The 23921-nt window shown below is 43.9% G+C and overlaps 1 protein-coding gene across 3 annotated transcripts in view; it reads left to right on the plus strand.

Annotated features, from left to right (window-relative positions):
• The first annotated feature begins 8122 nt into the window (after window positions 1-8122).
• Window positions 8123-23921, plus strand: part of LOC127368199 (prospero homeobox protein 1) — a 34678-nt gene continuing 18879 nt past the window's right edge. Inside the window, exons 1-3 of one of the 3 annotated variants that reach the window (XM_051408746.1) lie at window positions 8123-8355; window positions 13131-15200; window positions 19034-19141. In XM_051408746.1, the coding sequence (XP_051264706.1) occupies window positions 13197-15200; window positions 19034-19141 (2112 nt within the window). In that variant the 5' untranslated portion in view covers window positions 8123-8355; window positions 13131-13196. Of the gene's footprint in view, window positions 8356-9651; window positions 10030-10088; window positions 10332-13130; window positions 15201-19033; window positions 19142-23921 lie in introns of those variants that run through there. The other 2 variants (XM_051408744.1, XM_051408745.1) reach the window with 2 other exon arrangements.

The raw sequence follows: 23921 nt of genomic DNA on the forward strand, positions 1-23921 counted from the left end.
CCAACACTGGATCTCTACCGACACAGGTGCCACTGCAGCTCATTTATAGCCAGGTTAGCCCATGGTTAAGGCATGGGGCTGTGGTGTGGCATGCACTCACACACACACACACACACACACACACACACACACACACACACACACACACAAAGTAGTGTACACATATTGCATGCAGCAAAGTGAAAGAAGCTGCTTATGGGTGTATAAAGAGGAGATTACTCCACTGTCTCTTCTAGGAACTGGCCAGTGAGTGAGTGTCTGTTGGCTAAAGCCTGCACAATATGTGTGTGTGTGTGTGTGTGTGTGTGTGTGTGTGTGTGTGTGTGTGAGAGAGAGAGAGAATGAGAGAGAGAGAGAGAGAGAGATGTGAGAGACAGTGAGTGATCAAGGCACACACAGACACAGACACACACACACTGTATATAACTAATATAATGTTCATAATGTATATATCTTTGATTTATTGTATTGTATTTGAATGCTTTGCTTTGGCAATATTGTTTTTTTTTAAAACTTTCATGCCAATAAAGCCCATTTTGAATTTGATTGAATTTGAATTTGAATTGAGAGAGTTTCTGTGCGTGTGCATGGGTGGATATTTGAGCTTTTAGTGGATGTTGATCACTGAGCACTGACCAGTATGTATGAGTAAATATTTCACTTTGACTGTACGATATGGTAATGAATGTAGTGCACGATTGCTCATGCATGTGTGTGAGTGTGTGAGTGTGTGTGTGTGTGTGTAACAGTGAGATATTTTATCTCTACAACAATGATGCCACAAATAGACACATGCCTCGCTATTCTTGTCCTCTCAAGGCTCCTCTGGCGTTCTGTGGATGTACCCAGGCATACAAGAGGTTAGGGAGAGATTTTGGACCTCTGTATGAGTGTGTGTGTGTGTGTGTGTGTGTGTGTGTGTGTGTGTGTGTGTGTGTGTGTGTGTGTGTGTGTGTGAGTGCATGCCACACCACAGCCCCATGCCGTGTGCGCGTCTGAGGAGGTTTTTGTTCCAATTTAAAACCTGTGTCTCCTTTCTCAAACAAAATGGCTTTTCAAATTAAAACACACTGTTGCATATGAGTGGTGATTTTATTGGCAATTCTGAGACTTTTACTTAGAAATTAAATTTTTGAGCAGGAAATTCACTTATGTGGTTTCATGCCAAGTAACACACGGCAGGGTTTTTCTTTTCCAAAGTGGGTTTGTCTATAATAAGACCTTCAAGTGGAATGCCAAGAACCAAACGTTGGGCTGGACTGTTTGCTTAGCTTCTCCCTCTGCAGCAGTAAAAATCAAGGGAAATAATCAGCAGGTAAATCTTCTCTCTTTATTCTTTGTTCACTTTTATGTGTCTGTTGGGTGGTGAGAGGGTTTAACGTTCTATTATGAGCCTGTACATTTGGCTTCTCCGGACCGGCAGTAAAAACCTCTCCTTTTCTTTCCAGAAACATTATACTTCCTCCAGTGGGGGTCATGACGGAAAGGTGCACCTTCTCAGCCAAATTCGGCACACCCTGAGGTAAATGGAGCGGACGGAGCCGATTGGCCCAGAGCACCTGAACCAAGCCGGCACACGACAGGATGAGGGTGTCGGCATCCTCCTGTTAAACACTTGCTTCCTGCTGTTTTGCTGTTCTCTTTCTCCTTTTTTCTTTCTCTCATCCCACTCTTCAAGCAGGAAGTCATTGGATTGGAGAAAAAAAGAGTTAAATGAAGATGGGGAGGGGTTTTGTGTGTTGTTCCAAACAAGCTGAGTGCCGCCCAAACGCCCACTGCAACAGCTAAAATTCCTAAAGATAGATAAGTTAGACACAAGAGGAGGAGGAACAATGGAAGGGATGGGGTGAGAGATGAGATGGAGGAAGGGAGGGAGGGGGGGGATGAGGGGGGGGGGTATGAGGGCATGGTGGAGTGGGGTGGTGGGGGGTCTTCTCTAGGGTCGTGCTCGGAGGGCGTCGGGCAGCACGAGAGGCAGGATGTTATGGTTTATTCAGCCCAGGAGTGGGGGCGACGTGGACAAGGTGTGCCTTGCCCTCAGCACCAGCCTCATCGTGATTTATAGCAGCGCTGGCAGACGCCGCTGTCCACGGGGAAGTCTTTGAAAATGCCGGGAGTAATTTGCATGAATGTAGGCCTCGTGCATATACACAGTATGTATTTGAGCGTGCATTTGTGTGTAGCCTTTTTATGTGTGTGTGTGTGCATTTACTCGTGTACATGAGCACTTTATAGGCTGCTGGTTTTTAACCTGTGGTTGGAGCATGTTCATGCATGACCCAACAGAGGATAGGTGGTCAAGCTACTCTGATTAATTACAAACTACACACATACATTAGAAGCTATATAAAAACACCTGGATACTATAGGCAATGTACAGAACTGTAATCAAAATAGTATGACAAGGGGCACTAATTTAAAAATGAAATACACAGTGGAAGAAGTATTCAGATGATCCTTTACTTACGTAAAAGTAGCAATACTCAATTGCAAGTAAAAGCATTGAATTCAAAGGTCCAGTTTGTAACATGTAGGAGGCTCTATTGGCAGAAATATAATATAACTTTCATAGGTATAGTTTCATTAGTGTATAATCACCTGAATATTAGGAATATTGTGATTTTGTTACCTTAGAATGAGACGTTTTTATCTACAGGCAAAGCTAGTTCTGTGAAAGACACCATGTTGAAACTGCCATGTTTCTACAGTAGCCCATAAGGGACAACTCAATCTCTGGCTGTAGGTTGGGCCTTTTGTGTTTTTTGCTGTAGTTTCTCCTACATACTTCACAGCCCGTTCTCATTCCCAGGTCGTCAAATACAGATGCGAGCGGTGTTCAGTTATCAATCTGCAACTTCACTGCTAGAAGCCACTCAATCTTACGCACTGGTCCTTTAAAGGTACAAGAGATATTAATACTAAAATGTATTGAATGCACTTAAAAGTAAAATTCAGTGTAAATCATTTTAAACTGGTTCAGCTTAAAAACACACGTTCCCCTCTCCGTCATTTTTTAATTTTGAAAATGTAAAAATACTGACTTTAGAAGACAAGTTTGATACACTTGAGATATTAGGTTGAATCAACAACTGTACCATCACACAGACAAATGTTGCTTATATATTGATCATGTTTCTCTAGAAATTGAACTTAGTGAACTCTCAGCAGTATATTCATTCAACTCATCATTTCAAGTCAAAAGACTTCAAGTCACAGTTGACTCCACTAAATTCCTGTCAAATGTTTTACAGTGTAGTGGAGTAAAAAGTACAATATTTCCCTCTAAAATGAAGCTGTATGAGTATAAAGCAGTATAAAACTAGTACAAAGTGGGATGAAGTCAAGTCAAGTACACGTTTTCCGTCATTGGAAAAACATTGGTTCATTTTCAGTCAACAAGTAACCAGAAAACAACACTCTCCTAAAACTGTGAGTGTTTGTCTGTGTGTGTCTGTCTGTGTCTACTGGCCAATTATAACAGCGTTACCCTCCTCCTGACCTCCCCCGAGGCAGACGAATCTCCTCTGTGTGTAAAAGGTCAGGGAGAGGTCAAGAGAGGTCAGCAGCGAAAGGCCCCTCTAGTATGGAGGGCCTGCTGGGTACCAGGGCCAAACATCCACACTGGGGGTCAAAGGTTACACAGATACATAAACCAGACAGAAGGGTGCCAACAGGTACAAGACGTGTGAATGTCCACTGCTGTAACAGGAGAGCAGACTGTTGCAGAGAGCTAAACTTATAACTGGAGACTAATGTGTGTGGTGAGAGAGGCACTTTAAAGATACTTAAGCCTTGTACATGTCACTTCATACCCTATAGACGCCTCTCTTTATAGTATTTGGGGAAGTGCAGAAAGGCTGAAGCACAGGTAACTGATCACTAATTACTCTTAATTGCCTCAGTCAGCTAGAGAAAGCTTTGCGTGTGTGTGAAAGAGAGAGTGTGTGCCTGTTAAACAACTATATAGTCGTAGAAGCTATTAAAAACTCATTAACCTGCGTTTTATTTGAAGCCCCCTGCCCCCAGTCCATCATACCCCTAATGTATTTTCCGTGAGGGTTTTTTTCCCCCTCAGATTTAATTTAGCTACTCTTTGATTTTACGACTCGCCTCTGTTATTGTAGGATATCTTCTCCTTTCCTTGTAATTTTATTTTATGACATGGAGTGAGTCGAATACAATACGCCCCCCGGGGAGGACCACTTACCTCCACGCCAACAAATATAATTACCGCTGATCAGAGGAGTGAAAACAGACCGCCGCTTATCTGCCACAGCCTGTGCGTGGTTTCTTTTTTTTCTTTTTTTTTTTTCGCTCTTCGCACTGGAGAATGATGGCTATGGAAATCTAAAAAGAAACAACTCAGAGAGCTGTACACTGTATGTGGCAGAAAGCTTGCTGCCACGCTCCATTGGAAAAAATGGCAATTCGTGATGTTTTGTTTCTGGATCAAAAATCCATCAAGCATAGAAAACACTTAAGACGTTACATGAATCATTGAAACACATTCTTTAATTCGGCACCCATTAAGCTCCAAAAAAAATAACATTAATTTTAATTTGATTACAACTTTCATAACAGTTAACCCGCTATTCCCTAAAGCATCTATCAAAACAGCCTGAACCGAAAGGGCGGTAGCGAGCAGTGTGGGCAAAATCTAAAATTGATCCACATGTCAAATTGATCCAATCTAGCTCACTTGGATGCATGCCGGATGTAGGCTACCGATGGAGAACACACTGTCCAAAAACAACTCAAGTTATATTTAACAAAATATGCAGCCCAAGAACAGTCGCATTAAAATTGTAACATTATTGAACGGAGTCTGGCGTGCATATAACCTCGCCTTGAAAACGCACTCAAAACACACGCAGAACCAGCTGTGACCGCAACCTTGCAGTGGATAAAATAGGCTAAGTTACCGCCAGAAGTAAACAGCTAAAGTCCTTTCGTGTTTACCAAGTAAAGTCCTCTGCTCCATGTTGACAGGTGAGAGTTCATAGGAGCAAAAGTTGGTCCCCTCCCAATGGAGCTGCCAGCCTGACTGTGTAACCCCCAAGAAATGGTGAGTGTGTGTGTGTGTGTGTGTGTGTGTGTGTGTGTGTGTGTGTGTGTGTGTGCAGACAGAGGGAGAGATAAACAGGGAGAGTTGCTGAAGGGGCTCTTTGACTTTGAGCGCATAAGCCCTTATTTCATGGTGCCATTGTTTGTTTTAAGGACGTCAGGCTTAATACAGTTCCAGGCGATTTCCCAGCATGTCTGTCCGCCCAAGCACCTCCAAGGCGCTCAGTGTGTGTCTGTGCGCGTGCCGAAACGTGCGCGCGCGCCCTTCATTCCTGTTGACTTTAGCCTAACCCCTTTCATAGGCAGTGATTTTAAAATTTTGTACACTTTCAAGGTTGTTCGTAAGACATAGTGAATGAATTCAGACTTGGCAGAATTTGCTGGCTTATTTTTCTGCTAAAGAAATTTCAGAATGTCGAGGGTTTTTACACATGGTTAAGACTAATTATGATGTTTAGATATATATCTGTGGTTTTAATGAGTTTGACTGCAGCCATATTCCCATCAGCCTCACTGAGCAGCATTCTTTTAATTGCCTATTATGTCCAGTGCAGGCCAGACATGGAGCCTTATTTAATGTTAGAGCAAACAGGTTTTTTATCACATGTTGACAACAGGATTTTTTCATATATATCTAGAACATATACTATATAAAATACTGTATTTTAACATTCAGACTGAGGGCCCTGTGTATGTGTGTTTGAGTCTGTGAGGAAATGAGATGGTCTAGAGAGAATGTGTGTATACATGCAAATTCTCATATGCAAGAGTACAGACATGCTTATGTACATTGTTTTTCATTACGCATATTATTGTGATTGATTATTCGTCATTAGGTTACTCTGTTTGGTTTGTGTATGTTTTCACTGTCACGTTGACTTTACATTGTGTCATACATTTGCTTCTGCAACAATGGTCAATACCCATTCATGCAAATAAAGCATATTTGAGTGAGAGTGTGTGTGTGTGTATAATATGTCTCATTGAATGGCTTGCCTAGAACAGGCCACAGCAGAGGATGACCAACCTCTCTCTCTCTCTCTCTCTCTCTCTCTCCCCCCCTCTCTGTCTCTCTCTCTCTCTCACACACACACACACACACACACACACACACACACACACACACACACACACACACACACACACAGACACACTCGGGTCCATAATCACCACTACTTGTAGCCTAGAAAGAGGGATGTGGGTCAACGGGGGCCACACTGTGCCAGCTATAACAGCCAAGAACTAATATCACTAATAATAACATCTATGTAAATTTCTGTCATTGTATCTTATATTGTTCAGGTCATAAAGACTCTATTTTTTTTTTCGAAATGGGTTTTTGCCTTCACAGCAGAAACAAGTGTTATAGATATTTTCCTCCAGCATCCTCATCTTTGATGGTGAAAGCTGAATACATTAAGTGCTGGACACGAGGCCCAAAGAGGACTGTAGAGGCTCTGAGAGTCAGACGCCTACTCACTTATTACACTCGGACAAATCCTGTATCCTCCTCTCCTCTCCTCTGTCCTGTCTCCTAAACCTTTTTATTCAGGGACCCGGAGACCTCTCCGGAACAAAACAGCTTTTAGCGCTACCATCTCTCTCTCTGCTTGTGTTTTCGCAAATAGCGCTCTCTCCCTCTCTCTCTCCCTCTCTCTCTCTCTCTCTTATTTCTCTAAAAAAAAACTGTCTGTGAAAAGAAATGGAGCTGTTGTAGGAGCTCATCAAGTCATTATCTGATTAATGCCATTTTATAAGCGGTGCTGCTCAAGAGATTGCTTCTTCTCCCGAATAATATTCATTCTTTCAACAATAATGCGCGTAAACTTAAATCCAGGAAACCTCCCTTTGGTTACTTTTGTTGATTTTTTTGCGTTCAATTCGCTACAAAAATGAGACGAAAGACAAAGAACCCTGTAATAATAATAATAATATCAATAATAATCATATTAATAAAAACAGAAAGACAGTTGACCCGTCGTTGATCCAAATAAATACTGAGGAAAAATAGGCCACTGGCCCTTCTGCACTCCGGCATACCATCACCGCGTGTGCGCACTTATTATCACTTAATTGTGGTCAGAATGTGATAAAAAAAAAAATTTAAAAAGTACCTTTATAACACCTCAGGGAGAAATATTCTTTTCACTGCCTCCCTCCTTCTGCTTTTGGGCCCAACTCTAATAAATATGTCAATAAATTCAGCCATTAGTGCGCAATGCCAGATCGCATTATCAGTCTTGGGCATCGAGGTGTGTCGCACTCGACCCAAAAGAGGGGGGAAAGTGAGTTTGAAATAAATACACGGGTTGATCCACCTGGAATGGGCCGCGATAAGAGCAGCCAGTGTTAACCGACACGTTTCCTCTACACCTCATCCGAGTCTTCCTTTTCCAAACACGCGTTTCTTTAATGTCCCGGCCTGTTTTTCCAGCCTGTGTGCGCACCGACGGCACCCAGGGGAGCCGAGGCCAAATCAGCCACAGGCCAGTGAGGGGGAGCAGGGGGCCGGGACACCTGCTTTGGAAAAGACACTCCAGACACTAAACTTTGCTGACTTCGTTGCAATTCGTTCGTCCTAAAAAACACTTGCTTGCGACATGGAAAAGAGACTCGCCTTTTCCTTTTTGGCACCTGACAGAGGAGCATATGGAAAATAAGATTTATCGTTAAGTACTTTAGGATCCTGTTTGTGCAGAGGATAAAAAAAGAAGATTCTGCGTGCAACAAATGAATCCAAAGTGAAAAGCAGAGGGAAAAGGGGGCAAAGGCACGCTGATCTGATTAGAATAGTGCATTAATGACTTTTTCTTTACTGGCTTTAAATTGACGGGTATACGAACTTGATTCACTAAAAACAACAACGATAATAATAATGATAATAATACATATTTTATACTTTCGTTTACGGGATGAATTTATAGGTAATTTGCTTATTACAAAGCTCGCGTTGTCTCTAATTGCAGAAAACGCAAGGCTGAGCCAGATGGATGTGACCTGTATTATCCAGAAATATCGTTAAGAGTTCATGAAAATATTATCTCCTAAAGATTAATTTCAATTGCGCAAAAAACAATTATTTCCGAAATAATATGACTAAACAATTTGTCCATACACCTGTTGTAAAGGTCGAAGGCTAAAATGCTTTCAGAGCGCCAGAAAAAAACCTGCAGTGTAATTATTCAATTTGTAAGAATGCGGCAGGATCATCGTTTCATAAGTCAGAAGCGTCAGACGGGTTTTTCCGTGGAAAGGATCAGATGTCACTGTCCGCAGGGTTCAGCCTTACAGGTGGGGAAGTTTCAAAGGGAGAAAAAAAAAAATTCAAACAAATCATTGAAAATGATTAGATTTTCAAACATGAAGGTGGATTTTTGTTTTCATTTACCATGGGTTTTTACTTAATAATCGTTTCTGATGACGGTGCAATCTTTGCGCACAGGGGGATATTTCAGTGGCAGGCTGTGGATCCGAGTGACAGACGTTTCATGATGATATTCGGCTCTTAACTGAGCATTTCACAAAGAGACGTTTAGCTCTCCTCGGATATTGGCTTCCCTGGATAATCTGAATTCCAAAGCAAACCTCGGAGCCTCTGTGCTGCTTTGCTTGTTCATAAATCAGATTTTGCTGCAACCAATAAGAAAACTCTACACGTAAAATATCTACATGCCACTCTGAACCTCCAATACCCAAGTGACCCACTACTGTTATTCCCTTAGAGGAGCTGTAGCCTAAATATGCACCAGTTGTCTTTGCAGGGGAAAAAAATGAATATGGTAATGTTTTAAAATATAAACGTCATTCAGACATAGAGATCAAATTGCAAAGTTGGTAATCATTAAAAATGACTGGGCTTGAAGGGATATTAATGCGTTTAATACACTCCCATAAACATAATCGAAACATGCATTAACACAGTAGTTGAAAAAAAGTGGTTTGGGTTGTAAAACAGACTGTTAATTTAGAATATTACTGCCACAAAGGAAGACTGGAAGGTGTCTGAAAACATTTGTATTTAAACGGTACAAATCTACCTGCCTCAACAATTCATCTAATGTTGCATTCATCTTAAAACATGCGTTTGTCTAAATGTAGCCTATTTAATAAAACTGCAGCAGGGATAGACAACCTCACCAGTTGCCAAACAAGTCAAGTTCTTTTAGGCTTTTTTTTCTTAGCAGCTATTATCGTGAAATTGTTCTTATTCTGATTTTGACACTTTATTCGAAATGTAATCAAGACAAATAAACACTAATTATAGAAACTTGTCCATTTAAGAGAGAACATGAGTATAAACAACATAATAAGATGTAGACTATGTGTTTTATTGCGGCTTATAGGCCTATGTAATGTCAAAGTGCGTAACGATTCTTACTCGCGCTGTCGGTGATTTGGGAAGAAAGAGATTAGTAAGAGTGGTATTTCCTTTTTTTTTCTCCTCTCTCTCTCTTTAGTTGCATGCTCAAGTCCCATTCTCTGGTCAAGTTCAGTGCGTTGTTCTCCGGACCGGACGGACGCTTCTTATTGGTAGGTTGCGACAGTTACATCACGCCGCTCATGACGCGCACGTCTTCCTGTTTCCTTCAGCCGCGTCTTAAAGTGAATCTTTAGTGGCGGAGGAGCGCTCCAGCATCCAGTCCTCTGCATCCAGTGCGCCTCGGAGACGCACACACGCAGTCTCTCTCTCTCTCTCTCTCTCTCTCTTTGCACTCTCTCTATGTCTCTCACTCTTTTAGTCACAGCAGAGGATAGAGGGAGAGACCGACGCACAAGAGCTCTTTTCATCTACTATATTTTTCCTATTTTGTTCCTTTCGCTCGCGTCGCCGACTTTATTCCAGCTCTTCCTTCTCTGAGAAATTGTTATATCCCAGCATCCAGCAAATCCGCCGTGCTCTGCGTATATTCTCTCTTTTTTTTTTTCGCCGTAGGAGTTCAGGTTGTCCCCCTCTTCATCTAAAGGGTAAGTAACCTTGTCCTCGGATACCTCCCTCTCTCTCTCGTTCTTGTTCTGCCTCGCCTGCGCACGGTGGGCGGAAAAAATAAACAAATCAAACATCATTAACGGGGGAAATTTATTCTGCTGATCAACAGCTAATCATATCTAGGCTATTGGACATTATTTGCTCTGTTTCGTTCCCCTCATCTTGATGTGTGGTAAGAGTTGCGTGAGCAGCCCGTGTTTTTTTTGCGAGGATGATTTGCGGACCGTAGCCCAACCTTCCTCATCAAAGCGGTGATCAAGTTGATTTGCAACTTTGCGAAGTAAGTTTTGGAAGCGTGTTTTTTTGTTTGTTTTTTGTTTTTTTGCAACGTGGGACGTGATGTAAATGTTGATTTTAGACGGAAACTGAGATTTACCTGTGTTAGATCTCTTCGTTTGAAAACCGTGAATTTGCTTTTACCTCGTATTGTCTTTGTCCTGTGGGCTTATTTTAACACCTCATACGTGCCCCCTTTTTTTATTGGCACAAAATCTCTATCCGGGCAGTCGCGGAGCTTGTCAGTTCTGTTGTTTAGTGAATTTGGTGTCTGTCTTCTGCGGCAGCACTTTTGGACTATTGTGTGAAAATGCTGCCGGTGTATTGATGAAGTTTCGGCAACTGTGTCTCGCATAGGTTTTGATATCTTAGTCTGTTCACTGACCATCATTTGACAAACAAACAACAAAAAAAAACAGATGGTGAACACTTTCACCATCTTATTGCGTGATTTTCATTGGACTTTAACTCCTAAAAGTTACAGCAACTGTGCATTATTTTAATTTAGACCAAGTTTCCAACCCGAACATCACTCATTATTTTGTACTTTTGTTCCATGTCAGCCCAAAGGTTTTGTTTTGGGGATTAAACCCCATTAAACTATATACATGTTCCAGTGAGGAGGTTAAAACCACGGGGTGAAGATCTATAAAAGTTGGAGTGAACATTCGCAGCTTGTTGTTAATATGTGTAGTTCATAGCTTGAAATTGTTGAAAGGTTTTTTTATGAGAGAGAGAGAGAGTGCGCATGGGCAATGGGAGACAGGTGCGCCGTCGGAAAAGACAGGTGCTGGTGACTATTTCAAGCTCATTGTTAAGATCCTGAGGCGATCAAGTCCAGTTTTTCTTTCTTGGAGATGTATCACCTCTTGTCTGAACTGCTGGAGATGACTGTCAAGAGTTGGGCCAAAGCCATTTATCAAAGGGTCGTATTTTAGAATACTGGTGTTACTTCAATAGGACGGTTTTAGGGGGAACATTCACCTGTTATTCCAGCAAATTTGGATGTTTGCAGTTTTATCTTGTGAGTTTATACATTGTCAATTTACAAAATGTTTTTTTAAGAGTGAAAAACCTTCTAATGCACGTCACTTGTGCTGCGCATCAGACATGACTAACAAAGCCAACAACAAAGTTGTGTGTGCGCGCCGGTGTGTGTGTGTGTGTGTGTGTGTGTGTGTGTGTGTGTGTGTGTTTGTGTTAAGTGACGAGAGAGAAGCTTTTCTTTTCAAAAGAAAAATACTTTTCACATGCTGTGATAATGTAAAGATGATTCAATTTCTTTTAGTTAAAGCAAGCAAATACTCAGTTAAAGAAAATGTTTTTAAATCTGACATGGACTTCAGTTTTTCCAGCTGTTCACCACCACTTACCACTGAAACTGAGCCTCAAATTAGATGTCTCTGAGTGGCTTTTGTCTTAGAATATTATAGCAAAATTAAACATAGCCTAGATTTGACTCAGTCTTTTGACATTTTTGTATTTAGGATTAAAGAATGTTGCAGATTTACCCTAAAGTCTACCTAAATCAGTTAGAGTATATTTACAACCTGAAAATTCAACTCAAGGAAAGAATACCGTATTTGTTATATTTTATTATATTTTAATGAGCCACTGTGAGTCTCAATAAAGGCTGGTGTAAAAAGAAAAATGTAAATTGTTGCATCACTTTTGCCGCTTTTATGCTGCAAAGAAAACATCAAATGTATAAATTTACTAACGTCAGATATATTAAAAAAAATTGAAAAAAGAGAGGCATACAAATTAATTTGTCTGTGATAATATAACTACATTTGAGATTGGATGTATCTGATGTTGCTCTAAGACACTGCCACTGCTGCTTACATAGCATTATTGATGCAGGCCTGTACTGACAAAACGTTTTGCTTTCAGAGGGGCATTAGGGTTTTTGTAAGAGCGCTTTAAGTTGCTCCTTGCCAGAGTTGACCCTTGTGACCTATTCATTTGAGCAGAATTAACTACCCTTGCCAGATGAAAAGACAAACAAAAAACACAGAAGTGAGCTCACGCTGGCACCAAAATCAATAGGCCTATTTTGTGTTCTTTTTGTGTCACTATCCCCGTTGCTTAAGATATGATGACCATATTGATTAATGTGGACACAGGACTTGCATTTTAAAATTACGCAATGTGTTTAAAGTGAGAATATTTTGTTGAACCGACCAAACGATAGCACACTTACTAAATAGAATTCAGGAAAGTATATATTAAGACATGTGTATTGCCTCCCCTTATACACCACATTTTTTTACTCTTAACCCTATTTCTTTTTATTTTATTTTGTGAGTTAATAGCTCCTATGTTGGCTCACGGTGCACAAAAATGCAAATGAGGACAAGTACTTAAGTAATTATCATAATTTTATGCAGCTTTGTGTTCCGTGGGAACTGGTTCAGTGTCGCGCAGCGTGTAACAAGGGACAGGATAAAATGTAGGACTTTGCCCTGGAATGTCGAGCCAAGGCCTAATTCTGACCCCATCTTGCCTGATTCCTTTACCCCTCTGTCACTGATCCTCGCCTTCTAAATGTAACCATGGATGTCCCTGTCCGTGTCGAAACATATTAGGAGGAACTGCCTACTGGCTTGAGACAAAACGCTTCAGTTCATATCCATAATGTTGATAGATTTTGATTGATCAAAATGTTTCTAGCTTTTCTGTTCAATGTAGATTTTGTTTTGAAATTGAAGTGCTCTAGGACATGTCCTGCTGAGTGAGTGACTTAGATTCTGAAAATATTTTTCCCTTTGGTGAGTCATGTACTGTGAATTTTTCTCCGCAGGTACCCAGAGGCTTTGATCCTAGAGGACTGGGTTTGTGGGATATGGCCCAATAGCAGCAGCCCGTGATGCCGGACCATGACAGCGACTCCCTCCTGAACAGACAGACCAAGCGAAGACGTGTGGACATTGGTGTTAAGAGGACCGTGGGCAGCACAGCCTCCTCCACAGCAGCAGCCACAACAGCAACCACTGATAACATTGCCCGCGCCAAAGCAGCCATTTTCAGTGCCATGAACTCTCTGAGCTCCCACTCTCACCACGGATCAGACACCGACTCCATGGAGTGCTCTGTAGTGCAGCCACATGGTGGGCCTGGCGTTGTATCAGCCAGTGACAGTGAGTCCAAGTCCAATGTACTCCGAAAGCTACTGAAGAGGGCCAACTCATACGAGGACACCATGATGCCCTTCCCTGGCACCACCATTATCTCCCAGCTTCTCAAGAATAACATGGCTAAAAATGGAGGAGGACCCGAGAGGGGAGAAAGAGGGGACAGGGGTGATAGAGGGGATGCCGGCTTCCCTGGATCAGGGCTCTCCAATGCAAGTTCAGATGCTCCCCAAGAGGATGCCTGCAGTAACTCCTCCCAGGACAGCACCCCCCAAGAGTGCTTGTCACCGTTTGGTCGTCCTCCTGGCCTCGCCACCTTTGACATCGAACGCCTCAATGATGAACACCTGCGTGCCAAGCGAGCCCGTGTAGAGAACATTATACGTGGTATGAGCCACTCACCCAGTGTGGTGGTACCTGCTGCTTCTCGCCATGAGCGTGACCATGAGATGGATGGAGAAAGGGAGATGGAACTAGACTGCCCACCCCCTCAGTCTCAGCAGCAGGCCCCCAGCAGCCCACGGGGAGGCGAGGTGTGCAGCAGTAGCAGCCGAGAGAACAAGCGTAAGCAGCGTCTGCCTCAGCAGCAACAGCAGAGCTTCACCCAGCTGGTGTGCCAGAGGAAAGAACAGAAGCAGGAGGAGCGACGGCAACTGAAGCTACAGCTGGAGGACATGCAGAAACAGTTACGCCAGCTGCAGGAGAAGTTCTTTCAGATCTATGACTCAACCGATGACTCAGAACACAATGACCTCCACAATGAACTCCACAATGACATAGGAAACATGTCTGAGGACAGCCCAACTAGGTCTGATACCGGTGGCGATGACCGGGGTGGAGATGACCTGCGCTCTGACAATGAGATGTCTGACCTGGACCCAGGCCATTTCCTGGACAGGGCACGGGCATTGCTTCAGGAGCAGGCCCTGCTGGCAGACAGAGAGAAGCCAAGAAGAGAGGGGCTTGGGCGGAGCAAAGCACAGGGAGGTCCAGGCTCCTCCATGCATGCTGAAGGTAAACAGCTGGCAGAAACACTGAAGCAGGAACTCAATTCAGCCATGACCCAGGTGGTGGACACAGTGGTTAAGGTGTTTGCCAAGCCTCCACGTCCTACACCCCAGCAGGCCTTCCCCCCACTTTCCATACCTCCTGAAAGGTTTCCCACCGTTGTCAATGGAGACAACCCCAACTTCCACACCGCCAATCAGAGGCTGCAGTGCTTCGGTGATGTCATCATTCCCAACCCACTAGACTCCTTTGCCAGCATGCCCGGGATGCCAGGTTCCACCAATGACCAAACTGAGGCCCTGCCCTTAGTCGTGAGGAAGACACCCAGTGAGCACCACCACCAGTCCTCAGCTGTGGGTGCCCATGGCGGGCACCACCACCCCGCCCTTCACCCCTCCTCGCTCTCTGCCTCCATGGGCTTCAGCCCACCATCCTTTAGACACCCCTTTCCACTGCCTCTTATGAGCTACGCTTTCCAGAGTCCCCTTGGTGGGCCCACAGGTGGCTACCCAGGAAAGGACCGTTCCTCACCAGACTCCATGGACCTGTCCCGGGAAACCACCAGCCTGAGGACCAAGATGGCATCAGGTCACCACCTGGGGCACCACCATCGCTCCTGCTCCCCTGCGCACCCTGGCAGCACAGCCGAGGGACTCTCCCTGTCCCTCATCAAGTCTGAGTGCGGTGATCTACAGGACATGGCTGACATCTCACCCTACTCAGGCAGCAATGTATCCTTAAACAAAATCTGAGTGGTGTGTGTGAGAGTGTGTTTTGAAGGGGTTGAAAGGCAATAATAAGTGAATGTGTATGACAGTGACCCCATTGTCCAGTTTAGACCAGATCATGCCTGTGTAAAGCAGGAAAAATCTGATTTCAGGTGGTTCCCTGTAGAGACAGGTGCGAAACACTGCAACTGAACCACAAAGAGTTAAAAATCAAATCTTTTTTAGTGTGTTTGAAACTAGCCTAAGAATCAGAGAAATTGTTGATGAATCACTTTTCCTCCCACTGCTGTTCTCTTCTCCATTGTACTGCACTGTTGCATTTATTTTTATACTCATACCTCTTCCTTCTCAAAGCACCGTACAGCCTTTTCTTCCATCTTCAATCCTAAGTGCTTTAAAAGCTTTCTTGTCACATATCACTTACTCACAAAGATTAGGTCCCCATGACATTTACTGCCCTAATTCCTTTTATAAAAAAATGGCCTGAAAGAACAAGGAGCGAGATAGCATCCCGAAACTTGGCACACAATGGTGTTATATAGCCTCCCTTATAGTTTAACCCCAGTGTGCCCCAATCATGCCCTACGGATAAAGAGGCTATCCCCTATGGGAGGCTCAAATTGAATCCCCCGGGGACTCAGGACTAATAGCTTAAACAGATACATTCAGTCCCTTCTCTGTTTCCCCTATACCTCCTTAGTCCCTAAGTATTCAACACCCCTTAACCCTTATGAAAGTTTGATTCGTGTCACACTGGTTGTCCATAGAAAGCATTGTCCTCAAGTCATTAACATTCATTACATGCTTAAGAAATTAATCCAACAGCTTTTTACCTGTTGGAGCTTTATTAGTTAAGTGAATATGTATATTTAACACCTTGGATGTCTTGTTTTTGCTCTTGTGTGTACCTGAGTGCCTAGCCTTTTTCCAGTGTGTGTCTTTTTGTGTGTGTGCATGTCACAAAAGGTTCGCCTGAGGACTCAGTAAAGATGTATATTTATGATTGCTTGTGTTTTCTCTTGTGTTCCTCTTATCATCCATCGCCGTTGTAAAAAGCCCACAATCATTGTCGTTTCTTTTCTCTTTTTTTCATTTCATAAAGATCTGTCAACAGCCCGGGGGGCCCTTCGGCTGTTGCTTGGCAGCCAAATACTTCTTTTTTTGTTTTCCCTCCCTGCAAACCCCCCTCCTCCCTGTCTTTTCTTTGAAGCGGACGTTAACAGGTGTTTGCAGCGAGCTGTTTATCTTTCATTACCTCGCCTTGTCTTGTCTTCTGACCCAAGGGTGAACGCTTTCCAGAGATCCATAATCCTTTGCTTCTACGGGCTCCCGATGGAGGGATGAAAAGAGAAAAGGGAGAGAGAGAAATACAGAGACTGAGAGAAAGTAGAAAACAATCAAACAATAACCACATATGCCAGATGCTGTGGCTTTCATTGTAGCATTTATAAATTCAGGGCATTAACAGATGTACTCCCCTAAATGAAAAGAAAAGGCAGAACAACATGTCCACATGTGTTGTTTTATTTTTGATTCCCTGAGCTTATTCCACAGGTTTAGTAACAAAGTTTGGCATTTACAAGATATAGCTTTTTATTATAATTTGTATGACATTTATGAATCTGTGTATTTGCATTTGTACTCATATTGCTAGTGCCACTGATGTAGAATTGTTTGATATCTCTGTAGCTTTCTCTTTTTTTTCGGAGCCTCAGAAGGCAGAGACAGCTTGTCAGACATTTTGCGAGGTGTGTTCAAGTTCACCAGCTCTCTGCAGCGTTATGGAGCAGATGGCTGCTATCAATTTCCTCATTTGTTCTCAGTCCGACTCCAAATATTCTTGTCCTTACACCTGGAATTAGGAAGTGGAGCAGCTATTTTCCTCTCATGACTTTGGGCTTTGGGGAAGTGTTCTGAGAATGATGATGTCTTGTCAGATGTGGCAGGCGAACAGTGGGCCAGCTGGTATGAGTGCACCATCATGACAAAATAATAGCCTTGCACGCCACCCCTAAGTCCAATCACAATTACATTTGCAAGCTGTGAGTGAATTGGAGATGAAAATGCCTCATCAGGAGATATGAAGCTTCTTAATTGTCGTCTGAAGGGAGGTGATATTGTGTTTATGGCTGGAGAGGTAAAACCTTGACGTCTTTGTTTTAAAATAATTTTTAATTTCAGTGATAAGGGGAAAGCGATGCTAATCCTAATTGAAAAAGCAAAAACAAATTAATCTAAGTGTAAGTGCACAGCTTTCACAGCAAATAAATCCCACCTTGCCTTACTGAAAAAGAGCTCTCTTTTTCTCTGTATCTCCCTCTCCCTCTCTCTGTCTGAGGATCCATTGTATCCCCTCCACTTGGAGCAGATGGTGTGGTGTGGAGAGTGAAGTGCTGCTCTTTTGGCCAGGCCTGACAGAGTAACACCAGTCTGCCAGGGTTTCCCCCACAAGACCCTCGCTGCGTATACAACTAACTCTCTCTCTCTCTCCCTCCCTCTCTCTCACTGAATCAGACAAAGTAGACAGGGTCTTTAAGGAGCCAACCCAGTGTGGTTCAGCATTTGCTGGCTTTGCTGTATAACCCTGAGGCCAAGGGCAATCCAATCTAGCAGCTGATGCCTTCTTCCCACTCTATAGTTACAGCTACATCTGGACACTTGACTGATTTTAACGATCACAGCCACCCCTGTAGATCATAAATAATGTCAAGCAATGTATTTTGTCCACTCGAGTGTAAACAGTCTTCATGAAAACTTGTATCTTCTGTGTAATTTAAAGCCCTATCTTGCGTCTGCTTGATGAAAACCCTTGTTGAAACGGCCCGAGGTTTTAACATGCAGCCCGCCCCCATCCCCGTTCCCTTTTCAATGTCTTATCCTCCAGATTGATATTATCAGATGCATTATACGGCCGTTAATTCACCATGGAAATGGCTTGGGCCGTTCGGTGGCGCAGATGTGTTTCAGTCCCCCCATCACTGGCTGTGTCCAAACCCTCAGAGCCCCTCTTCCTCCTTCTCCTCCTCCTTCTTTTGCTCCTCCAAGGGTTTGGCAGCGGCAGAGAGGCTGGGGGGTAGGGGTGGAGCAGAGGGAGGAGGAGGGGGATGTAATTGAAGGTTGGAACCATACTATCCCTCAAGGTGCCCCCACCAGCCCATCTCCATCCTCTCTGCTGTTCAATCCAGGCGATCCATTAGGAAGACAAGGCCTCTGACATGTATTTGAATATGGCCTATGTGAGGGTGAGAAGGTTTTTCGTGTTGCTCGGGCCAGTGTTTGGGACTATCTCCTAGACCTTGTTTTGTCACTGATATTAAGCCAGCATCAGACAGTCATATTCAGGCTTGGCATGTGTTGTCGCCAAGCCATTAGGCCTTCTTGCCCGTCACTGGCGTTAACTGCTGTCTTTGTCTGTGATATGCAAATGTCTCCTTTTTTCTTCTTCCTTTTTTTGGGTGGAGGTTAGCACGGGGTGTAGGCAAAGGCGTTTACTTACTTTGACTGTGAAATGAGCCTCCTTATGTAAAAGCATCGGCTGTAGTGCTGGCCAGCGTTCTTTTATTTACCGTGACGCACTCACACCTGATACGGACGATGCTAATTGCAAGCAAATGGTTTTGCTTTGGTGCACCGTCTTCAACCCCCCCTGCATTCATGCCTGAAAGGAAATTTGGTTACCCACCATCCAAAAGATGATTTCTTGCCAATCTTACTGCCAATTCTTAGCACACACATATTGTATTTGGTGGTAATATCAGTAGCTACATTTGCTTGATCCACCATAAGTTGTTTCCCTCCAAACAGTTGTTAATGTCCTTAATAGCAGCTATTTTCAGATCCAAGAGGGTCTCTCTCCTAATCATCTGAAGAAGGCCAAGCTCATGTTTTTCTACACCCGCTACCCAAGCTCTAATATGCTCAAGATGTTCTTCTCTGATGTCAAGGTAAGTCATGCTCATCCTTTTTAGTCCTTCTTTTAGTTTACCTTTGCCTTTTATATTTTACTTTTAACTTTGGTTCACACTGTCCCTGCTTGACTATTTTCAAAATCGTTCCTTGTTCCTTCATCTTTGTTTATTTGCTCCGTGTAATGAGCGTAAACATGGATAACACGTTATATTTTTTCTGTCTTTCGACAGCTTTTTTCCTTGTACATTTTCCAACGCACCTGCTTTGAAAGAGGAAGTCTGATGTATTATTTGTGATGTGCAAGCATCAGTTGCCGTGAACAGAGTATGCTTGTCTTGAAATGAGGCCCTTTCTCTCACTAAGTTATGGTTTTATGCAAAAGATGAAAGAAGAGGAAGTTGAATGGGTTTACATGAGGGAGCTGGAGAGCCTATGAGTATTCTAAAGATAAAGAGCGGGATGAGTAATGGAGGGGTGGAGAGGGCAGAGAGGAGGAGTGAGCCTAGAGACAGAGGAGTGGTTATCTGAGCAGGTGTAGGGAGGATGGTTTGATAGAAGGAGGGGAGAAGAGAAAGAGTCGGTTTAGGGAACACGGTTAAAGATCACCGTTATTACAACTGGGAGTGTAATGAAGGAAATTTGGAAAACAAAGCACAATATGTAAGCTGCACAAAAAAAACAGCACAACAACACAATGGCCGTTGTAGTGTGCGCGACCGAGTTTGTCCGTGTTGTTGTTGTTTTGCGTGCATGCCCCTCACGGACCATACGGAGGGGTAAACACTGTGACATATCCAGGCCATCTTATTCAAATCAGGAGATAAAGGTCCCCCTTTTTTCCCAGCTGCCCCCTCATAGATGTGGTCGCCACCAACCATGACTCGTGGGTCACATGATTTTTTCTCTGCACATCATTGGTCAGGTTGAAAAGGAGGGTACATGTTGGCAAAGCCGGTAGGCACCTGTAAATTTCAAGTTTCAAAATTTAATATACTCAATATTAAAGCATCCCACTGATTTGACAATGCTGTTATTAATGCCATTGAACAACTGCAGCAACAATTACCATTTAAGATTTGAATCACTGACTAATCAACCCCCGATGAGGTGGCCTCTTCATCACTGGCCCCATCAGATACTTAAACAAGGTCAAGATAGTTAAGGGGATTATTCACATTGGTTTGTTTTTGTTTTCAGCAGAGGACAATGGACTCAAGCTCAAAGTTTGTAGACATGTATGGGAATGAGACTGACTATCTAATTAGATTCAGCCAGCGTGGCCTCTTAGCGAGTGGGTGTCCTCAGACATAAGTCTTGAAGGCTAATCAGGTCTTGACTAATCAGGTCTTGACTGTCAAGAACCTAATGAACGTGGGAAGTGGGTTGCCCCAATAACCCGGGCACGCTGTAGCTGTTGTTCCCCTTGATTAAGCTCCTTTTAAGACTATTGTGACTTTTTTTGACTTTTGATGTTTTTGAAATGTTTTGACAGATGTGTCATAATACCATTGTTGGTGCTGCTAATGACAGCCTATAGCATCATCCCTCTAGCTGTAAGACGTCTCATTATTAATGCACATACTGTTTTGATAAAGGCTAAAAAATTATGACAGATTAATTAAGTGATTAAATAAAGCTATTCAGTCAATTAATAAAGTCAACTAAACTTATTGCCTGTGTAAAGAGAAACAGTGGGTGGTGGATGTACTGTATATTAATTAATTATAGGCTGTTTGGACCTTGATGTATTGTAGATGTACATTTTCCTTTCATTTTAAAGCAAACACACACCTTGCTTTCTTTGTCTGTCTCTCTGTGGCTCTTTTAGCGACAAGCCTCAGTATTTGGGCCAGTCATGTGCTGTGGAGTAGCGGAGGTCAGGAGGGTTTTCCCTTTTCTATATGTCATTCCTTCTCTTTTCTTTTTTTTCGCTGATGGTGTGGCATGGCATGTGTGCCTCGGCGGGGCCGGGGAGAAAGAAAAGCCAGCCGCTGGATTTGAGTCGCCGCAGTAACAAAAGCCCGCTTTCCAGGGCCGCTTTTTGTGTGCAGTCAGCCAATAGGCAGCCGGAGATTATCTCCCACAATTCACCCCTGCGAAAACAGGAAACGTTGGAAAGCCCTGATGACTGTGAAGGGGCTTACGAGAGAGAGAGAGAGAGAGAGAGAGAGAGAGAGAGAGAGAGAGGGAGAAAGAGAGAGAGAGAGGCCCGTACAGGCTTCTGTGTCTTTCTGCTCTCCTCTCCGGTTGTTCTGGATGTAGCTTAGCACTCTGAGGTCATCTGTGTGCTTTCTGCTCCATTGTTGACCATTATGTCAGGGAAAGTGTTGGCCAGAGATACACTTTGGCTTTTCATCTAAACGTTTTCATTCTAAAACCAAAAGTCAGAACTGTAAAACCAAATTTCATTCTAGGTATTAATAAATTAGATGACGTTCGTGCAGACGTTTGGGACTGACGGTCAAAGTGCCTGAATACTTTTGGCAGGCGACTAATATAGTTTGGACCAAGGATACTTGAGTGTTTTCCTATTCTGGACTTAAGTATGTGCCTGTGCATGAGCATAACATACGTGTGTGTGTGTGCGTGTGTGTGTGTGTGCCACTTTCTATCTTGTGCTGTTAGCACTAAGCGCTGACCTTTCACAGGCTCTTGAGTGTGAGTGTGAGAAACACGCTCTCGCTGTCTCTCTCTCATCTGCCTCTCAGCCAGACACATACACATACACTTATATGCTCAAACGCAGTGCATCGACTCAAACACACACACACACACACACGCACACACACACACACACACACACACACACACACACACACATTTTCCTCACTGCATCTCATGTCGGTGCTGGCTGACCCCTGCCAGCTCTGATTAAGGAGCTGCAGTGATGTGCTCTTTTGAACCAGTTCCCTCCTTTTACACTGAACACACTCGTCCTTAACCGCTATCAGGGGTCCTCTGTCCCCCACCAGCAACTTAATGAACCAAGACTGCTGGAAGCTGCAGGGGGACTTGCCAAAATTGAGCAATTGATGCGGATATAACATAATTTAGTGTATTTACCTGCATGTACAGTAAATATCGTATCTTTTGTGTGCTTCGTGCTGTGATTGAGCCACAGTTCAGTTCAGCTGCACAGGCCCTAATACATCTTCTCCTGAGCTGCCCGTATAATAAAGTAATCCTTGTCCAAAGTGACAAATCTATCCGTCACTCGGCTGCAGTGACACCAAAGGTCTCCTGCATGAGCGATGGTAACTCTTTCACTGACTTTAATCTCAGTATGTAGTGCTCGATCTCGCACGCGCTCAGATGCGCGCACGCAAACTTGCTCACACACCAATTCACTCATGTCTCAGATTTGCACCCAGTAAGACTTGGTCAGATCTTACACACGAGGAAAGGTTCATACCGCGCTGACAACTTGAATGAAATAGTGTTTTTGTGCTCTGTCACACTCCGACTGTCTGCAACATTGTGTGTGTTTAAGAATAGCCCTGTGCAGCCGGTGTATTTGTAAGTGTCAGTAGTTTGTTTGTTTGACACTCCGATGTCACGACCCCAGCTTGCTGACTGCTCACGTTCCGACCCTCTGCCCCCCCCCCACCAGCAAAATGCCATTGTCCGACAGCACTGACCTGCACCCGTCCTCCTCTCCTCCCTGCCCCCTCCCTCCCTCCCTCCCCTCATTTCCCCATTTATGCTCACCCTGCACTTTACGACAGCCACCATGCTACCCCTCCTCTCCCACCCCCCCACCCCCTACATACACCCTCCCAAACCCCTGCCAAACAATGTCAAGCGGACTTATTCTTTTCCACTCCGCCATTATGTCATCTGCTGATCATTCCAGAAAGGCACGGCGCTCTCCTTTAGCACCCCGTCCCACCTTGGTCCAACTCTTTCGAGGCTTCTGATTCGCCAGCTCTTCTGCCTGTCGTTGTGTTCTGTCGCAGCTCGCCCTCCCATCTTCATGTGCCTGCCTGTGTTTGACTGCCATCCCAGATCGCGGAGAGTGCGTGTGCATGTTTGTGCGTGTCTGTGTGTTGTCGAACAATAGCCAGAGCCTAATCTCCATGTCAAAACCGCTCTGCCTCCCCAGCGAGCAGTCCGCTCAGCGTTTAGTAGCGTTTTGTCCCCCCATTCTTCCAGCACCACAAAAAGAGCAGAGGGGAGGGGAGGAGTGAAGGCCTGTGTGTGTGTAGGGTGTGGGTGATGGTTAAGGGTATCAAGCATTTCAGAGGCTAGAATTTTGAATTAGTGAGACGTTATTTCTGGGAGTCACTGGAAAGAAGGTATTATTTGTATGTTTTTAAGGGTCCGATCAGACCTTTCAGTGGGGCATTTCAGGGTGGCTGGGCCAGGCAGCTCAAACTCCTGACGTCCTTATCTAGTGGTCTGGATGTTTAGACAGTGTGTTTTCACACACCAGAGGCGGAAACTAGCCGAGGCTCTTAATAGGTTTACCTCGTCCTATTGAATCCAGCTAAGCGGCACAGATCTGATAGCCACAGTTTTGCCCGCAATGCTTATCATCTCTGTCTTTCTCTTTTCTTTTTCTTCTCCTTTCTTTCTGCCTGGGAGGTGCAGAGAGGGGAGGAGAATCAGGGTGTAATTGGTGAACGGGGTTAAGTACATGTTTGAGCCCCCTGCGGGCCAGGGCGCTTCAGATGATGACTTAATCGTTTTTCTGGTCAATTATGTGTTTGCGGTCTCGCACCCTCCCTCTCCCCCCCTTCTCCACCTCTCTCTACTCTCAGGGTTATGATAGGGGGGAGGTCTGCTCCCAGTGGGGAAGATGAACCACACACACAC

This window comes from Dicentrarchus labrax, unplaced genomic scaffold (genome assembly GCF_905237075.1).
Source record: "Dicentrarchus labrax unplaced genomic scaffold, dlabrax2021, whole genome shotgun sequence".
In the NCBI taxonomy this organism is placed as follows: Eukaryota; Metazoa; Chordata; class Actinopteri; family Moronidae; genus Dicentrarchus; species Dicentrarchus labrax.